At 38.3% G+C, this 17,637-nt stretch overlaps 1 protein-coding gene across 1 annotated transcript; it reads right to left on the minus strand.

Annotated features, from left to right (window-relative positions):
* Positions 1-6,024: 6,024 nt before the first annotated feature.
* Positions 6,025-17,154, minus strand: NUP43 (nucleoporin 43). The gene is made up of 8 exons (XM_068985439.1): positions 17,035-17,154; positions 16,605-16,727; positions 15,720-15,797; positions 14,548-14,728; positions 12,612-12,747; positions 11,484-11,635; positions 9,529-9,651; positions 6,025-6,444 (listed from the first exon to the last, which is right to left on the minus strand). The coding sequence occupies exons 1-8, from the start codon at positions 17,152-17,154 to the stop codon at positions 6,215-6,217; spliced, it is 1,143 nt and encodes a 380-aa protein (XP_068841540.1). The 3' UTR covers positions 6,025-6,214.
* Positions 17,155-17,637: the final 483 nt, after the last annotated feature.

The raw sequence follows: 17,637 nt of genomic DNA on the forward strand, positions 1-17,637 counted from the left end.
GACTGCAAGAAGAGGCTTTATTTCTTGTTAGATTGAATTAAAAGGTTCAGATAGGATCGTTGAGTTTATGATGTTTAAAGGTCCTTTCAACCCATTGTACAGAGCCCCTTTGCCAATTCTGCCTCTAGAAAATATATAGTTAGTATTTTCAAATATCTCATTCTCTTTTAACTAGAGGAGACTATTTGTTTTTAAAACATTTTTTTTTTTTCTGATGTTGAATTCGTTGTTGGCTACTGTATGGAGAAGTTTAAATGTGAAATCCTCTGTTAAAAGATTACATTCCAGGAGAGGATGGTTGAAAATCTATATCCCACAGTCACAGAGTCTGTAGAAGATATGACCCAAAGTGGCCCTAGGTCTTAACTGTCTTCAACTAGAGAACAACATTCTGTGACTTCTGTGAATCTAATATGGGCCTGCTTGCCCTCTGTAGGATTATGTATCTGAAAGAGCAGACTGCCCCTTGAACCTTGTCACCTGTCACCAACCCTCAGATCTTAAACTCTTCATCTCTCTAAACCTAAAGGTGGGTATCTCCAAAAACTACTGTCTTTGGGAAAACTCCAGGATAATTCAAGGAGCTCAGGAAATTTCTCTCTATATTGAGGTTTACTCCTGTGAAGCTGAGGGAGAAAAGAGCAGGGAAAGAAGAGAGGGAGTGCTCAGGAGAGAAGAACCAACCACAAAGATGAAAAGTGGCAGAGAATGGGAGAGGGTGGAAGTGAAAGACAAGGGAAGTACCTCCTAGGAGTGCTGGAGTCTAAGAATGACAATACACGCCATTGTGTTTGAAGGTCTTTTTGTCACTGTGATAGAAAACCCTTGGTCCAGCTTCAGCCTATTCAGTTCTTTAGTGCTTCATGGAAGAAGGTTATTTTGCTTTTGTTGTTAAGTGTAGTTGATTTACAGTATTGTGCTAGTTTCAGGTGTACAGCAGTAATTCAGTTCTAAATGTATATATTTTTCAGATTATTTTCCATTATAGGTTATTACAAGATATTGAATGTAATTCCATGTGCTATACAGCAAACCCTTGTTGCTTGTCTATTTTATGTAGAGTAAGTTGTCTCATTTTTTTTTATCAACAAAATGTAAGGGGCCAAATGTCATACCTGGGTAATTGTAGGAACAGAGGCAGCACACGTGGAAGAAGTCTGCAGAGCACTGTGGTCCTGAGAACACAGGCCTTCCCAGTTCATAATATCTTAGGGGAAGGTTCTGAACTGTGAGTAGCCATAATCTCCACTTCAGTTCAGTTCAGTTCAGTGGCTCAGTCGTGTCCGGCTCTTTGCGACCCCATGAACCACAGCATGCCAGGCCTGAGTGGAGAATTGTGTTCCACCTTCTTGAGAGCAGAGAATCTAGGTAAATTATTTGGAATTCTGAGCAGATTTGTGTCCAGTTTTTTTCAAACATTATCAATGTGGACTGGACTCAGGGATATTTAATAGCTTGGGAGTTTTAAAATTGATCAAATTTTTCCAGCTTTGTCTGTTAAGAGCTCTTCCAGTTAACTTCTGTGTCCCTGTGACATACTCCCATCATTGTGGGCTTAAAACAACAACAACAACAAAACTTTCTCACTTTCTGGCACTGCAAAATGCTCTAAACTACCTGGTTTATTTCTTGCCTTCCAAGGAGTCTTGGTTCCTTTTATTGGGAGAATGTTGTTAGAAACCAAATCTGGTTTGAGTTGTACTCATTGCTACTGAGGTATCCTTGCTTGTAGGATCTCTAGCTAAGAAATTTTGGTTCCATACTATGCAGGAGTAAGGTCTGTGTTTTGATTTGTTGCAGCTAGGATTTTACTGTCTGGTATTAAATAGTTTAGCTTATTTCCATGGCCTGTACAAAAATTGTTTTGAAAACTGATGCATATCTGATGGCTATGTTGGGCTGTCAACCTTTCTTCCCCCAAAGTCCAGTCATGACAGTTTGTTTATAATTAAATTTACCTGATCAGCTAGATTTTAGTCTCTTCTCCCTAATTCTGTCTTCTCACCCCCACCTCCTTTGTGGCTTTCTCTTCTAATTTAGTGAAGTGTTGAAAATGTTTTGGTGCTAAGATGACTGCAGTCGAGTATGTGTGTGCATGCTCAGTTACTCAGTTGTCTGACTCTTTTAGACCCTATGGACTGTAGCCCGCCAGGTTCCTCTGTCCATGGGATTTTTCCAGACAAGAATACTGAAGTGAGTTGCCATTTCCTCCTCCAGGGGATCTTCCCAACCCAGGGATCCAACCTGAATCTCCTGTGTCTCCTGCATTGGCAGGTGGATTCTTTACCACTGAGAGTGTAGTCTGTTAAGTTATTTTATTCTGTATTGCCACTTAACATTAATTGTGGTTCAGAATGATACCAATGAAACAGTTTAACAGTTGCATAATTTGGCTCTACTCAGATTTCATTTCTGTAAAACAAGAGCACATCTACTGCTTCAGATCATCTAACTAGTCTGAGCTAGATATCTTGATATCATAAGCTTAAATGAAGGCTTGATATAAACTTATACACTAGTGAGCTTAGTATGCTTCTCAGACAAGATTCTAGAATGGATTATTAAATGGATGATGTTTCCACAGTACCGTGAAATAGAAGTGTTATTCTCAAGGGACAAGGAATTTTTCAATTATGCCAAAATTTGGATAGGATGATGGCTATTCTCACAGTAGCCTTGCGAGCAAGATAAATGAATGGGGCTGAATGTAAAAAATCAGGCTGGTTTACAAATATTTCAACAACTGTAGCTGAATAGTAATGACTCACGTGTCACTGATACTCGGGAAGACTCTAGGAGTGTGCCTAAGCATTATAGTCCATTTAACACAAGGGGATGAAGGTGCAGCAAGCATGCTGGGCAATTCTAAAATGATCAGCTTCTGCAGAAAGGACTGAAAGGTGATCATTAGCTCTTTCCTAAGTGAAATAACATTTGTCTTAACCAGGAAGGATGTACCTATTGCAAGAATCAAAACCACTGGCGTTAACTTTAGATAGGGAAGTATGGTTCAGGGAGTATCAGGTGTGAAAAATTAAAGGTGTAAGTTAAATTAGCAGTCTAATCGAACAAGTATCAAAATAGTTAGAAAAGGCTGAGACAGCCACTACAAAGGAATATTGTATCCAGAACCAAGATAAATTTCTGTCATACTCTTAGCAAGGCAGAGAACACTGGGGAAGTATTCATTTTGGAAGTCACACTTTAATGGTGGTCTTTGGCAAATGGGAAAACATAATTGTGAATTTAATTTAGTTCAGGCTGATTCAGGGCTTACTATTATCAGATATTGTGTTAAACAGCTCAAAGATGGGCCCTGTTCTTGGGCTTATGGTCCAGTAGAGGGAGACAGGCTGCTCAGCAGATGGCAGTAAGCACAGTACAAGCTCTGCACAATGGGCTTTTGATGCAGAGTACAATTTAGTCCAGATTGTTAAGAGGCCAGCGAAGGGTTTCTTGAGAAAATGACACCTAAAAGGAGTTCAGAAAGGTAAGCCGGATTTAGCCAAAAAGGGCAAAAAAAGGTGGGACAGGGAACCCTGCCCACAAGAAACCACTGATTTAAAAGTTTGCCCCAAAGCAGCTACAATACGTAGTTTTGAGTATCTAAATATATGATGAAAGAAATTAAAGTTGCTTTCTGTGGCTCTCGAGTGAAGAAGACAAATGGAAGCAAATTTCAGTTCAGTATGTGAAAATTCGTTTATTTAGTGGAAACTTACAGTATAGCACCCCAACACAATGGAAATTCCATAAAATGACTGGTGGTTGGTTTTATCTCATAGTGAACCTACAGTAGGTTCACACAATCATTTCATTAATCCACAATGATTCTACCTTTTTTACAGGATTGTTTAGGATGCCACTCACACACTAAAATCTTGCCATATGCTATATCACTTACAGCTGTCCAAACGAGGAGGCTACACTGGGAAATGGGAGACTTCATCACCGTGTATTTTCAAGTAGAGGCTGGATGAAAATTTTTTGTTGGGAATCTGTGGATGTGATGATTAAATTTAGGTTGGAGATGCCCTCAAAGATATCATTCACCTTGGAGATCCTAGAGCCCTCAAAAGAAACTATTTGATAGTTTTCTTGAATGAAAGCAGTGAGAATGAACAAATTCATAAATTCAGTTCAGTTCAGTTCAATTGCTCAGTCGTGTCAGACTCTTTGCGACCGCATAAATTAGGGTTTTATTTATACTACATAAAGCTTATGTTTCTCATTACATCTGGCAGAAATCATCAACTGATAGAAAATGTAACACTATTCAAATGTCCTTTCTTTTACTTATGGTTACAAATACCCTTAAATCAAATCAAAGCTTCAAACTTCGAATTTGTTTCCAGTCCAAGCTAGTATGCTAAGCCTAAATGTCTGGTTCCCTCCCTCTACCGATTATTTACTACAACAATCAAGAGAAATTATTTACATTACTGCTGGAAATTGAGAAGGGTGCTAACAGCATTCATGAAAACTTCAGCTTTTCAGCAGCAGGCAATATGATTAAAGCAGAGGCACAAAGCATTTGCCATTCACTGTACATGGAAAATGTGCCACTTGGGACATTCCAGGGTCTCCCAGGAATGAGGATCAACTCAGCCCATTCAAAGCAAGGATGCTGACCTGCCGAGTGGAATGGGAGGATGCCTCTACTAAGTGAAGAGAGGGACAGTGGAGCTTAGGCTACAAGGTATTCATATAAAGGGAAATATACAGTCAAAAGGACAATTCTTAGGTATATTTTTATTACTGAATCCATGTATTTACTGTGAGAGAATGTGCATTCAGAAATATGTATATTTCATTTTTTATGAAAAATTATTTAATGGATACAAAGTGGTATGAAAACTATGTCTGTTTGAGATTATTGGTACTTTTTCTTTTGACTGCTTTTTCTGTAATGAATGGCTTTTGTAAAACAAAGTTTTAAAAATTAGCCCCAGCAATAAAACTAGAAACTGGTTAAAAATTCCTATCAGCAACATTTTTTTCCTTCTTTGAGTCTTTGGAATTCAGAGTTACTAAATATCTTTAGTCAATTATTTTTTGAGCCAAATATATATATATACAGAACAACAAATGCATATATATATTCTATTTTAAAATGTAAACAAAACAAACTCCAAACCCCCAAATCCTGAGAATTCAACATAAAAAAATTGAAAATATTTATTGGGCCAGAAAGACAAAAATTCATAGTTATCTGTTGTTGGAATTGTAAAGTAAATAAACAGAAACTTCCTGTGTAACAGGAGTGATCTTTCATTAAGGTCTTTACAATTCAATGATGCATTTACTCTTAACAAACTTTGGAAAGACAGTATCATAAAACTGTCTCAAAATACTGTGTGTTAGGTCATCATTAACATTAAAGATAAGGATGGCAAAACTCTTTACTCCTATCACATCATCATACTAGTCTCATACATGTTACCTCTCAAATTTTAGTTTGGAAGCTGCCTCACTTACCAATGTCAAATCCTATTTTAATGCACAATGTCCAATTCATCAATTTTCAATTATGGCGTAAAAAACTAAATAAAAGCAAAAATCCTTACGAAAAATGTATTTTGTCTTTTTTCAAGAGAAACAAAGCTGGGTCTAAGGAGGTGACAGAGTTCTGTTCAAACCCATTCTAATAAAGGAACCCATCAAAACATTTTCACCTTAAAAAAAATTTCAACACTACCAAAAACTGTCATTTTTGCTCTACTCAATTCTTACTGAACAAAGTTTACTGAAATTATTAAGGAAATAAAATGTTGAAGGACTGAAGAAATACTTGCAGTAAAGAGAATAAATACTAGTATTGAAAAATGTCACCAGGGAGGGACATACCATATCCCACATACTCCTGAAAAGGAAAGGAACCTATTGGTGGTTTGACATTATTAAGCCCTACAACATCAAAAATGTTGAGTTGGTTCCATGAGCTGTCTAGAATGGTGCTGAAGGCAGCGCATTCATCAGAACAAGGATCCCTCTGATGTTCTGCCACATATTTCAATTCTTTTGCCATGGGTCATCAATCAGACTCCAGCAACTGTCAGAGCAATATTCAACTAACAAACTGGGCATCAACATTAACAATAGTTTATGGATGTTCCCCTTGCAAATTTCACATTTTCCAATAACAAAAATTTGCAAAGAAACTGGCATTTGAAAGGTTGTAACTGTATGTTTTACCTGAAATCTTTTAGTATCTTCATGAAAAAAGCTGTCTAGTAACATAAATTGCTTCTGCATCCGTTCCACAAACAAGACAAGGACCTAAAACATCCAGACTGTTCACAGACAAAGTCCTATTAGGAAGCAAGCTTGTGATTTCAATACGATCTTTGGCAGGATCAGTGCTGAGCCAGGAGCTTATAAGAGATTGGTGAACATTAGCTTGGTTACTAATGGTATGAGACAAAAAAGTACTATTTCTTCCTCCTGGGAAAAAAAAGAAAACGGGAAAACATTGTTCAAGACCAATTTTATACTAGTAAATCTCTGAAATTCTAATATCTAAAAAATGTAATGATATAAACTTGTTTTAACTCTCAAGAATAACAGGCTGATGATTCCATTATAACGCATCACCATTTTTGACCAAAAGCTTCTAAGTCAGTGATATTAAACACTCAAATTTTCATGGGATAACATGGCTTTCAAACTTGAACTCTTCAGCAAAGCACAAGATTAATTTTGACCTTGTCTTCCTATTTATACTTTAATGGAAAGTCTCAGAAATGTAGCAAAATGGCTAGAGGACAAGTAGAATAGATGTAGATAATATGTAGAGATCTACACGGTTAGATAATCAAAAAATGAAGTGATCATGAGAAAATTTCTGGACATATTTCTAAAAATATATATTTCTAAAAATATAATCAACTTGCTGTAGATCTCCTTTTATTCTTGTGTTTATTTTAGGTAAATGTTCTTAAAAGTAGAATTTTAGAACACTACCAAATTATAAACTTTTATCTCTGACAGTGCTCTGCATTTAACATAGAATTAATTATTTCAGTTTTAGCCTTCATTTGAAATTTTCTTTCTACTTTTTGCCAGATCAAATACAGACAGATTTCGTTTACTCTCAATAAATGGCTGACACCTACTATATGCCAGGCTCTGTGCTAAGTGCTGGGAATACAAGGCAAAGTCTCTCATACCTGGAAGTTGAAAAATTAGTGGGTTTAAATCTTGCTGATTTTCAAAGCCCAGCTCAACTTCCTTTTCTGAGAAGTCTGTCAAGATGACTCTAGTTCATGCTTCTCTTTTCCTTCCTGGAACCCACAGCACTTGTATGCACCCCTAATAATTTACTATTTGCAACATTTCTTATATCATGATTTAACTTTCTTTGGCCCCTTCTCCTAAATTAAAACTAAATTAAATATTCCTTAAGAGCAGGTTGTATAGATTATTTTACTTTTTCAGCGTCTAATACTGTTCTTTGCAATACCAGACACAGGATACAGTTAATGACTATTTCCAATCTAACCAGCATTCTTCAAACTATAAAATCTCAAATGCAAGATAGTGGGGCTAGAAGAAGAAATAAAAAACCAAGTGCTTAGTTGAATACCTAAATACCTACTCTTGGGTATTCATTAGAAACTAATAGAACTATTAGTTTCTCCATACATGAACTTATTAGCACAGGCATACTCCATCCATGCTCTGCACATTCCATACTTTTCCAGCATTTTTCTGGAGAAGTTCTGGACTTTTCCTTCTTAGTTTCTGTTTACCTTTTACTGCTCTGGTATTACTCTTGAATACTGTGAAAATGAACATTAGAACCACTGTGTAAAGTCTGTCTCCTGGTCCCCCTGCTTCCACTTTTCGAACCCTCTCCCCATAGTTGCCAAAGCGATTGTTTGGAAACATATAAGACAGATCACCCCACTTCCCTGCTCAAAATTCTCCAGTGGCATTTGGTGACGTCAGTACGATATCTCAGCTGCTCCCAGTCTGCAGAGTCCTGCTCCTCAGCTCCTTCTCACCATCTACTCCCCCTCCTGCCTGCTGAACTGCAGCCACACTGGTTCTTTTCTGTTCGCAGTCTCAGGCCTTTGGAATTTGGTGTTTCCTCTACTGGAATGCTTGCCTGTGACTAGTAGTTTCATCTCTTCAGGTCTCTGCTGAGATCTCTCCTCTGCCAAGCGGCCCCTCCCCAATTAATTTTTTTTTATCATCCTACTCTCTTCACTCTTCTGCATGGTCATCAGGGTATTTGATCCAGTTCTTTTCCATTTTGCTCTGTCTCCTTTGCTATGTTCTACTATGTACTGTAGGAATGAATTCCTTTTCCCAGGTTCCCTTGCTATCTGCCTTCCAGGTGAACCCTGAGCATGGGAGATAACTATTGTGGGTGACGAAGGCAGAGAAGCTGTGGCGAGTAGGGTGGGGATGGGAAAAAGCTCCAGGTTTCTGACACCAGCACAGTGATTCCAGCCCCAGCTGAGGTTGCACCTTTTCTGCTGATCCAGAACCAACTCTTGACAGCACTTCTAACAGGACAGGGGAGGTTAGTAACAACTGTTCATTTCTGGGCATTCCTCCTTTTTGCTATTTGCTCTTCCAGCATCCCTCCTATTCCCTTTTGTTCTTCTAGCCCAACACACATGAAAACAATTCCTTCTAAACCCAGGGTAGTTTCTGCTTTTCTGTTTGGACTTTTACTGAAATATCATCTACTGACTTACTGTCTACTGGAATATTTGCTCTACGTGCCTCAAGGCTCTTCTGCTCGGTGTCATGGGCTCTAACACCTAGAAGGGTACCTAGCACATGGCACTTCATAAACATTTGCTGACTGAATGAACGAAGTTTGCAGTCACAGACAAGCTCAAAACCAGAAAGCTTAGAAAATACCAAAAATGAAAATAAAAATTCGTTTTGATTTTAAGTATATAGTTTCTGGATGACCTTTACTTGTGTTATGTCGCTTCAGTCGTGTCCAGCTCTTTGCAACCCTCCGGACAGTAGCCCACCAGGCCCCTCTGTCCATGGGATTCTCCAGGCAAGAATACTGGAGTGGGTTGCCATGCCCTCCTCCAGGTGATCTTCCCAACCCAGGGGCTGAACCCGCACCTCTTAGGTCTCCTGCATTGACAGGCAGGTTCTTTACAACCAGCGCCACCTGGGAAGTCCAACCTTTACTTACCTCTGTCTTTAATCAGGAGACAGAGCCTTTTATTCTGAGAAACCAGTACCTTAATACATAAAAAGAGTCATACACCTTCGACAATGTAATATAGGAGAGTGATCAGTGCCTATTCTGTGGCATGAGGGCCCACAGCAATGTACTTACAAAGTTAGCCAGCTAATAGCATTTCTAGTCGTCAGCAGTATAGTGGTCAGTAGCTGATAGATTTCATGCCCTGTGATACTAAAATCTACCCTGAGGCCAGAGAATGGAAACCTTCTATCACTCCTTAATGTTAAAAATACGAGTATTTCTCATTTGGCATACCAAAATATAATCTCAAGCTGCCCACAAGAATCTTCATTAAAACATTTTACCTTGGTGAAAGAGTGACGACTTCTCAGGTCCGTCTGTGGAGGCATCCCAGTGCCAGAGAGATCCATCTTCAGAACAAGTGAACAGATGATCTGGGTTGGATGGGTGAAAGTGAACTTCCCACACTATGAGATAAGAACCAGGGTTAGTTAAACCAACATCAAAACGCTACCTCTAGGCATATCGTCCATTAACCTCCGTCACACACCTTCAAACTCCAAGCCTGTGATAAAAATCAAAGGCTTCAGTGTCAAAGAGAAGGCATAATATAATGTAGATAGGATAAAGAAGTCAAGTAAATCTGCTCATGTATCGGGCCAGCAAATGAATGAACATAAATGCTAGTCATCTGACCTACTGCTTTTTTATATGGAAAAGTATTGGGTTGGCCAAAAAGTGTGTTCAGGTTTTTCCATATCAATTTATGCCAAAACTCGAACAAAGTTTTCGCTAACCCAATATGACAATGGGATAATTCTGAAAGATTTTTTGAAACTTGTTAAGTTCTTTTATTTTCAATTCCTATGTCATTAATATTTGAAGGTTTTATTATTGGAAAGGGAGAGCGGGAAGACCATAAAAGCAATATACAAATGAAGTTCTAAGAGGCAGAGTCCAATTTTGGCTCATGCCAAGACTCTGCTCTGTATCACAGAAATAGCAACTAGCTCTCAGCAAGCCAAAACCTGGAAAGGCTTCAAGAATCTGGATCCAGTTTCAGATGAAGGACTTTTAAGAAGCCAACTTGGGACTGGGGGCTCCTCAAGCTCTAAACATTAAGGGGAACTTTGTGTGCCAACAGACACCTGGGAACCAAAGACTGGCCAGGACTTCTCAGGAAGGTATCTGCAGCATGAAGGTAAAAAAAGTAGTCTGTAACAAAGGGTTCTATGATTCTGGGTTAGGTAGGCTCAGAAAGGCAGCACAGAAAGCACCCAGAGTGTAGTATAAAAAGTGCAAGGCACATGTTTGCAAGCTGGCATTTTCATTCTGACAGTTACCACAATTAAACATGCTGTAGAACAAAAAGGTGACCTTCCTCCGGAAAAGAATGTGTCCTGGGTGAGTCCCTGTGTAAAGTACATTCATGCTGTTTCACTAAAACAAAGTAAAACAGAAGAGCCTAACAGAGCCATTGCAGACTGCCCAAATCGAGATACTTATGTATTTATATACTTTCCAGTTAGAAAACAAACCTCTAGCCAAGAGTCAAGATGAATCGAAATACACTACAAGCCACTAGTGTGTTCTGCTTAACAATAAAGGCTGGCATTTAAAAATAAGCTGGTGAGAAGAGCTTTGAAAGTTTATAATTCTAACTACCACTGGGTTCTACACTTTTATTTAAGCATTAATACCAACTTTTCCTAAGACAGAATTTAAAACTATAACCCACCCTGACCTGTGGTGATAAAATGAAACACTTCTATTCAGCCAAAACATCTCCACTAAAATCAAAGGACAAACAAAAAAAAGGAAGAGCCTATATCTCTTGTTCTTGCTAAAAGAAAAAAAAAAGGTATAATAATAAATTGAAGAACACACAGACTGGCAAATATTAAGAATAACAACCTGCATTTTGAATGGGAAAAGTGCATTCTGACATACTGGGTATGACAATATAAACTGGTTATTATTTTTATGTAGAACAATTTGTCAACATGAATCACAGCTTTAAAATTATACCAACTTTTTGACTCATCAATTCTATTTCTAAAAAATTATCCTAAAAAATAAGCACATAAAGATAAACATATATGGATAATCACTACAGTTTTATGTATAATAAACATGTTAAAGAACGTAAATGTCAAATAAGAAAGGAGTTAATCATTACAAATTTATACAACTCAGTCAAAAGTTCTGCTGTAGAATGATGTATCATTTATGGAAATCTGCTAACGCTACGTTGTATAGCTCAGCCACCAAAAACTTAACGTATCTTCACAACACTTACTTTCAGCTTCATGAGCCTTTAGTAGAGACACAGGCATTGTACCTTGTCTAACATCCCAAATACTCAACATTCCATCCTGGCCGCCAGTAGCTACAACGTGCTGCTGGTTGGGATGTCGATCCACACAGTGGAGTGGCACTCGGTCACCAGTCCTTTAACGGGAAATACGATGACTTCAAACAGTGGTAAAGTATAATTTATCATTGAATAACCAATGAAACAAATTTCATCCCAGTAACTAAATGATAATTTTGTGGCTAGGGCTACTGGCTAAACTTAAATCATGTCAAAAACCTGATTACATTAAATATACCTCTAAATACTAGAATTCTGAGGAGGAATTAAAGGCTGGAGTTATTCATTCTCTCTTCAATTTGGACATATATGCAACAAGAAAATGTGACGGTAAGATATGCAAAACATTTCCATTTCTTAGCTTTTAAAAAACATTATATATCAACATAAACAGCATACTCCTTACTTCTACTCTGTCTTATTTAATGCTTAGTTTACATATTTATTTTTCAGTTTGACACATACTATTATCTAGAGAAGGCTGCACATATAGAAAGGGGATTTCTGCTTAGAAAAAGTATCTTGTACCGTATTTTTCTCCCAATCACATCTAGAGCGTATTATTTCACTATTAATTGGATTACCTGATGAGCAAAAATAAGTTCCCCATTAAATAATATACATTTCAAAAAGAAAATATAAACTTCTGAATCAATACTACAAATATTTATTAAATGCAGCAAGGTATTATCAAGTCCATCAAATTATACAATTGATCTTGAACAACATAGGTCCACTTATATATGAGTATTTTTCAATAGTAAATATACATTGCTACATGATCCAAGGTTGGTTGAATCTGGGAAGGTGGAACCTTTGGTACAGAGGATTCCTGGTAGAGTGCCAACTATAAAGTATACATGGATTTTCGAGTGTATAGAGGGTCAGTGACTCTAATGCTTGTATTGTTCAAGGGTCAACTGTATTTGCTTTATCAAAGTTAATCAGAAATTACTCTTAACATGCAATTGAAATACAATATGGCTTATAAAGTTAGTTGCTACAAATAAACAAATTTGCTTTATACTACTGAAATTACAGATCAAAACTTACAGTGATAATATCTGCGTGGGCTCATTTCCTTGTTGTCTAAAATCCCATATTTTTAACTGTCCAATTGAATTTACTGTAAGAATCTCAGGAGTTCGAAGGAAGGTTACAGCATGGAGTGTACTGCTATCTGCATTGTCTGTAAATTAAGAAAACTGCAGTGTATGTTAACAGGGCACCACTTTTCCATGAATACCTTAAACAGTGTTCCCTCTGTTGACTGAAAAATTACAAGTGAAATTTTAAATAAGTCACAATTTTATTTCTATGGAAAAATATAGGAACATATGTTAAAATGGACTCTCCTTTGATATTACTCACAGGACATCTGAACTGTTTTCCAACTGGAGGACTAAGTTTTCATATATTTCTCTATTTCCACTTAAGAGTGCTACCCTCCATTTCTGAGACAGCTGTTCAAGTTTCTTTATGATCCAATTTTATCTCCCACCACTGCTTCACCCTAGACAACCTAGACATCATGTTAAAAAGCAGAGACATCATTTGCCAGCAAAGGTTCATCCAGTCAAAGATACGGTTTTTCCACTAGTCATGTATGGATGTCAAAGTTGGACTTTAAAGAAAGCTTAGTGCCGAAGAATTGATGCTTTTGAATTGTGGTGTTGGAGAATACTCTTGAGAGTCCCTTGGACTGCAAGGAGATCCAACCAGTCCATCCTAAAGCAGATCAGTCCTGAATATTCTTTAGAAGGACTGATGCTCAAGCTGAAACTCCAATCCTTTGGCCACCTGATGTGAAGAACTGACTCACTGGAAAAGACTCTGATGCTGGCAAAGATTGAAGGCAGGAGAAGAAGCGGACAACAGAGGATGAGATGGTTGGATGGCATCCCTGACTCAATGGATATGAGCTTGAGCAAGCTCCAGGAGTTGGTGATGGACAGGGCTGCAGTCCATGGGGTCGCAAAGAGCAACTGAACTCAAGTGCTTCATCCGGAACCTCCATTCTGTTGGGCCAAACACCACAGCTTCCTACAGAGCTCATTCTGACCCTGTATTATTCTGCTGACTCATCTCAAACTGATTCATCTTTATCCTTATCAGCTCTCTTTTCTGCCATGAAGTTCTTCCTGTTTGCCTTAATGGTCCTTCTGCTTTTTCTAGTGTGTCTAAGCTTATACATCTTTATTTAGTATATACTTAAAGACTTTTGTTTTGTGACCCTCCTCAAAACTGTCACCAGGCCAGCAGTCTTTCAAAGCTAAACAAATGGTATTTCTCAGAACTAAAAAAAATAATAATAATACAAAAAACTGATTCATGGGCTCAATCCATAGATGTTCTAATTCAAGAGGTCTAGGGTGATGGGCTGTTAAAAATCTCCTCGGGCAAGTCTGTGCAAAATATGGTTGAGAACTACTACACTAGTCAGACATGATTTAGCAACTAAACCACTACCACTGCACTAAATAATCCTTCTAAAACACGATGTGGGTACATTACCCCTTTGCTCAAAAACTTTCAATGGCTCTTTTGCTGTCTACCTAAAAAAGGGTATTATCCTTCACAACCTGACTGCAATCTACCTTTCTTGTTTCATCTCTCAATTCTCCTATACAAATATCTAAAGTCAGGTCAAGTTGCACTGTCTGTCATTCTCTGACTGGCCTTACTCCGCCTCTCTGCTATTCCCTTTATCTGGCGTGCCACTTCTCAGTATTATTTATGGTCTCGAATCTAGATTAAATGAATTGCCCTGCCCCTCAATTCTTTATCCGATAATTCCTTCCAACCATCCTCCCCACAAATTTCTCTTTCTTCTAGTCAGTCCTTCATACAGGCCTTATCAACATACTATCTTGATAAAGGGATCCTGCTTTGTATATTTCTAAATCCCTCAAACATTTAACCCCTGGCATTGCACATAGGAGGTGCTGAATTACTGTAAGATAGACCAAAGAAAGATGATTTTTCTTACCTATAGTTCTTACAGCTTCCTTGTGATCAGCTCTGAAGAGATTTATCCGACCATCTTCTCCAACTGTGACAATTTCTGGGTTATTGCACACAACACCTGTGCATGGTGCATTGCTACAGGAAGGACTGCCTGGACCCGTGTGGTAGTGAGCTGCTGTCCACTGCTGGCTGACTGACAGAGTCTAGGTGTCAGAAATGAGGCTATGATTAATTAAAGCAAAGCTCCAAATAATTAGCACTTTCCCTAACTACACTATTATTTTAAAACTGTGTTTTATACCTTTCTCGAAAAATAGTACTCTTTTCGCTTTGTATTTCAAAGTATTAAGGTCTAGGAAATACTTCCATTAAAGCTCTGTATTCACCAGATTAGATTCCAAAGAAACCCTGTTTAATTATATTCCAAACTTATCTCAAACTAAAGAAACAGTTTTTAAGCATCAGGTAATTATGTGTTCAAAGACAACTCTAAATTCTTAAGGGAACTGATCTACACTGACGAGATAAATCTCTGCAGGGCTTTCCAGATGATTCTGTAAGAATAACATTTAACTAGATCTGGGTCTTATACTTACTAGGCATGTCTATTAGTAAGATGACCTTTATCAATATCCAAATCTAAATAAGCATTCTCTTCCAGCAACTTAAAACTGTTAACTTCAAGTGGGCCTATTTTAAAGGACTGCCCTTAAACTATGCTCTGAAGGTCAGCACTCTTAGCCTTTGACATATAAGGAAAGCATAGAAAAAGTGTCAAGCCTTCATATAGTGTGTCTTTCCTTCTAATTAAAACCTCGGTTCTGTTCACAGAAGCAGAGTAGCTGTTCCTGCTCCCTCTCATGATGTCTGAGCTAGAAAGTGCTCTTTCTCTCTTCAGAAAACCAGAGGAGGATCTTTACAGAAAGTTACAGGAAAATTACTTGCCAGAATACCATATTGTTACATGGAACCTAAGAAAATTGAAGAGTTACCCAATTTCAATGAAAGTTCACACAGAAATGGTTCTAGAATTGGTCAACTAAAAGATGGGTAATGCAATGACATTTCCCCCTCCTTTTTATAGTTTTTGAGACAATAAAACTTTATTATTTGTCATTATTAAGTACAGCCTTCTTTAAGCCTTCCTAAAAATAATTAAAATGCAAACTGAGTTTTCAAACAAAAATTCTTTACCTGGTTATTTGGATGGTGGAGGAAAATTGTCACACATCCTGTCGATGAAGCAGCTACAATTCTTTCCTGGTCCAAAAACTAAACAGAAAATTCCTGCATGTTATAAATTCATAAATATCAGCAGGGAAGAAGCCCATTTATCTAACTCAATTAGCAGTGTAACAATTTTAAAATGCAAAGAACCTACAAATGCTAAGCAAATAAAATGCCAAAGTCAAAACTGCTATACAAATAAAAGTATTTTCATGAAGAATAAACAACAATAATTTCCCCCCTCAAACCTGTTCATCTACAATTGATTTAATTTTGTACAACTACCATAAAGGTTTAGGAGAGTATAATTCCCAGGGTCAGGCAGCTTTCCACAGAAGAAAATGCAGGGACTCTGAAGTTTTACAGATCAGAATTTGAAAACTTAACTCCATTCCCACCACTTATTACCCGATTTGAAACCTGGGCCAAGTTAAGTTCTCCAAGCCTTGGTAAACTTATAAAACGAGAATTCAAAAAGCAAAAACATGTAAAGTGTCTTGCACAGTATTTGTCATATAATCCATGCTCAAAAGATCTTAGTTTTCTCATAAGAGAGATAACAATACTTGATTCGCCAGCATTCCATGAGAATGAAATTAACTTATGTAAACACAGCTTGGCACATAGTAGATGGTTAATTAAACAAACAAGCTATGATTAACTTCATATCCCCTTCCCCAGTGCTGATTCTGCCATAACCAGCTATATGACATGACAAATCATAACCTACAGAGAACTCAAGTTCTTGTAAACCCAGGGTAAGACTAGACAAACTTTGAGGTCCTTTACATCTCTCAATGTATTACTCTCAATTTTTTAAAAGTTAGCTCTTGGATATTACAACAGACGTACTTGTAAATCCATTACATCACCATGATGTTTGATACTGCACAATAACTGATGGTCTCCTTCAAATCCTCCATCAGAATCCAAGTTTCCAAAATCTCCAATAGACCACAGTGAAACATAATTTTCCTGAAAAGCAGAAAATTTCATTTTGAGATGAAATATACATTAAACTCCTCGAAATTGAAATGTGCACTGCCTTCAATCAACCCTGCTTTAAAAGTATCCAGGGCAAACGGCATAATAATCATTAAAAACACAAGAAACGAGGCCACTGATGCCTCTCAGATATAAGGCGACCGAGCGTGAGACGTGCATTCGGGAGACAGACAACCGCGCGAGGAGCTACGAAACAGGAGTTCGCGCGCTGGCTGCCGGGGGCGCGGTTCCTGGAAGGAAGGAGATAGCAGGGACTCCCGGTCGGGCGCAGGGGTACCTCATTGTCCCAAGAGCCCGTGGCGAAAGTCTCCGCTGTCTGCAGGCTCCCTGGAGGTAATGGTCGCCAACGAGTCTTGCTGATTTTCTGTGACACAAACTTAGCGTAAATTTCCTCCATGCTGAGAGGAACCCAGGTAGGCACAGCACGAAGTACAGCGCGCGCCACTCAGCCCCGCCCCTTCTCGCTGAGCCCTGATTGGACCGGACCTTATGAGGGACGGTGGCTGCAGAGAGCCAATTCTCCTCCGTCCGCAGTGCAGGAACGAACAACCCTGCCCCAAACGCGAAGATGCGACGGCCTTCCTCACTAAGGCGGCTCTGAACCAGTGCAAGAGCATGCCCGTCCTTGTGCACCAGGGCAAGAGCATGCCCGTCCTTGTGCTGTAGGATCATCTTCTAATCTGCAAAATCGTATAGGAACACCGAGACAATACATTGGCGCAAAAGAATTTGCAATGTAAAGACAAATTTAAGAGCAAAAACAAAATAAAAGCAATGCAAGAGAAACGAGCTAGTAGCCACACCTAAGCAGGCTTGCATTTCACCGCGCATAGAAAAGATTAAAAATCCTTAAATTCTCGTGGAAGTACGTCCATTAACG

Source organism: Capricornis sumatraensis, chromosome 13 (assembly GCF_032405125.1).
Source record: "Capricornis sumatraensis isolate serow.1 chromosome 13, serow.2, whole genome shotgun sequence".
NCBI classification, from domain to species: Eukaryota; Metazoa; Chordata; class Mammalia; order Artiodactyla; family Bovidae; genus Capricornis; species Capricornis sumatraensis.

What these genes read in the sequence shown, in the direction of transcription:
- NUP43 (XM_068985439.1), bottom strand. Translation starts at nt 17,154, where the DNA reads ATGGAGGAAATTTACGCTAAGTTTGTGTCACAGAAAATCAGCAAGACT. An exon ending in GTGATGTAATGGATTTACAA is followed by an intron (nt 15,798 to 16,604) that starts GTACGTCTGTTG and finishes TTTTCTGTTTAG; the next exon opens with TTTTTGGACCAGGAAAGAAT. An exon ending in TCCACCATCCAAATAACCAG is followed by an intron (nt 14,729 to 15,719) that starts GTAAAGAATTTT and finishes TCTGACACCTAG; the next exon opens with ACTCTGTCAGTCAGCCAGCA.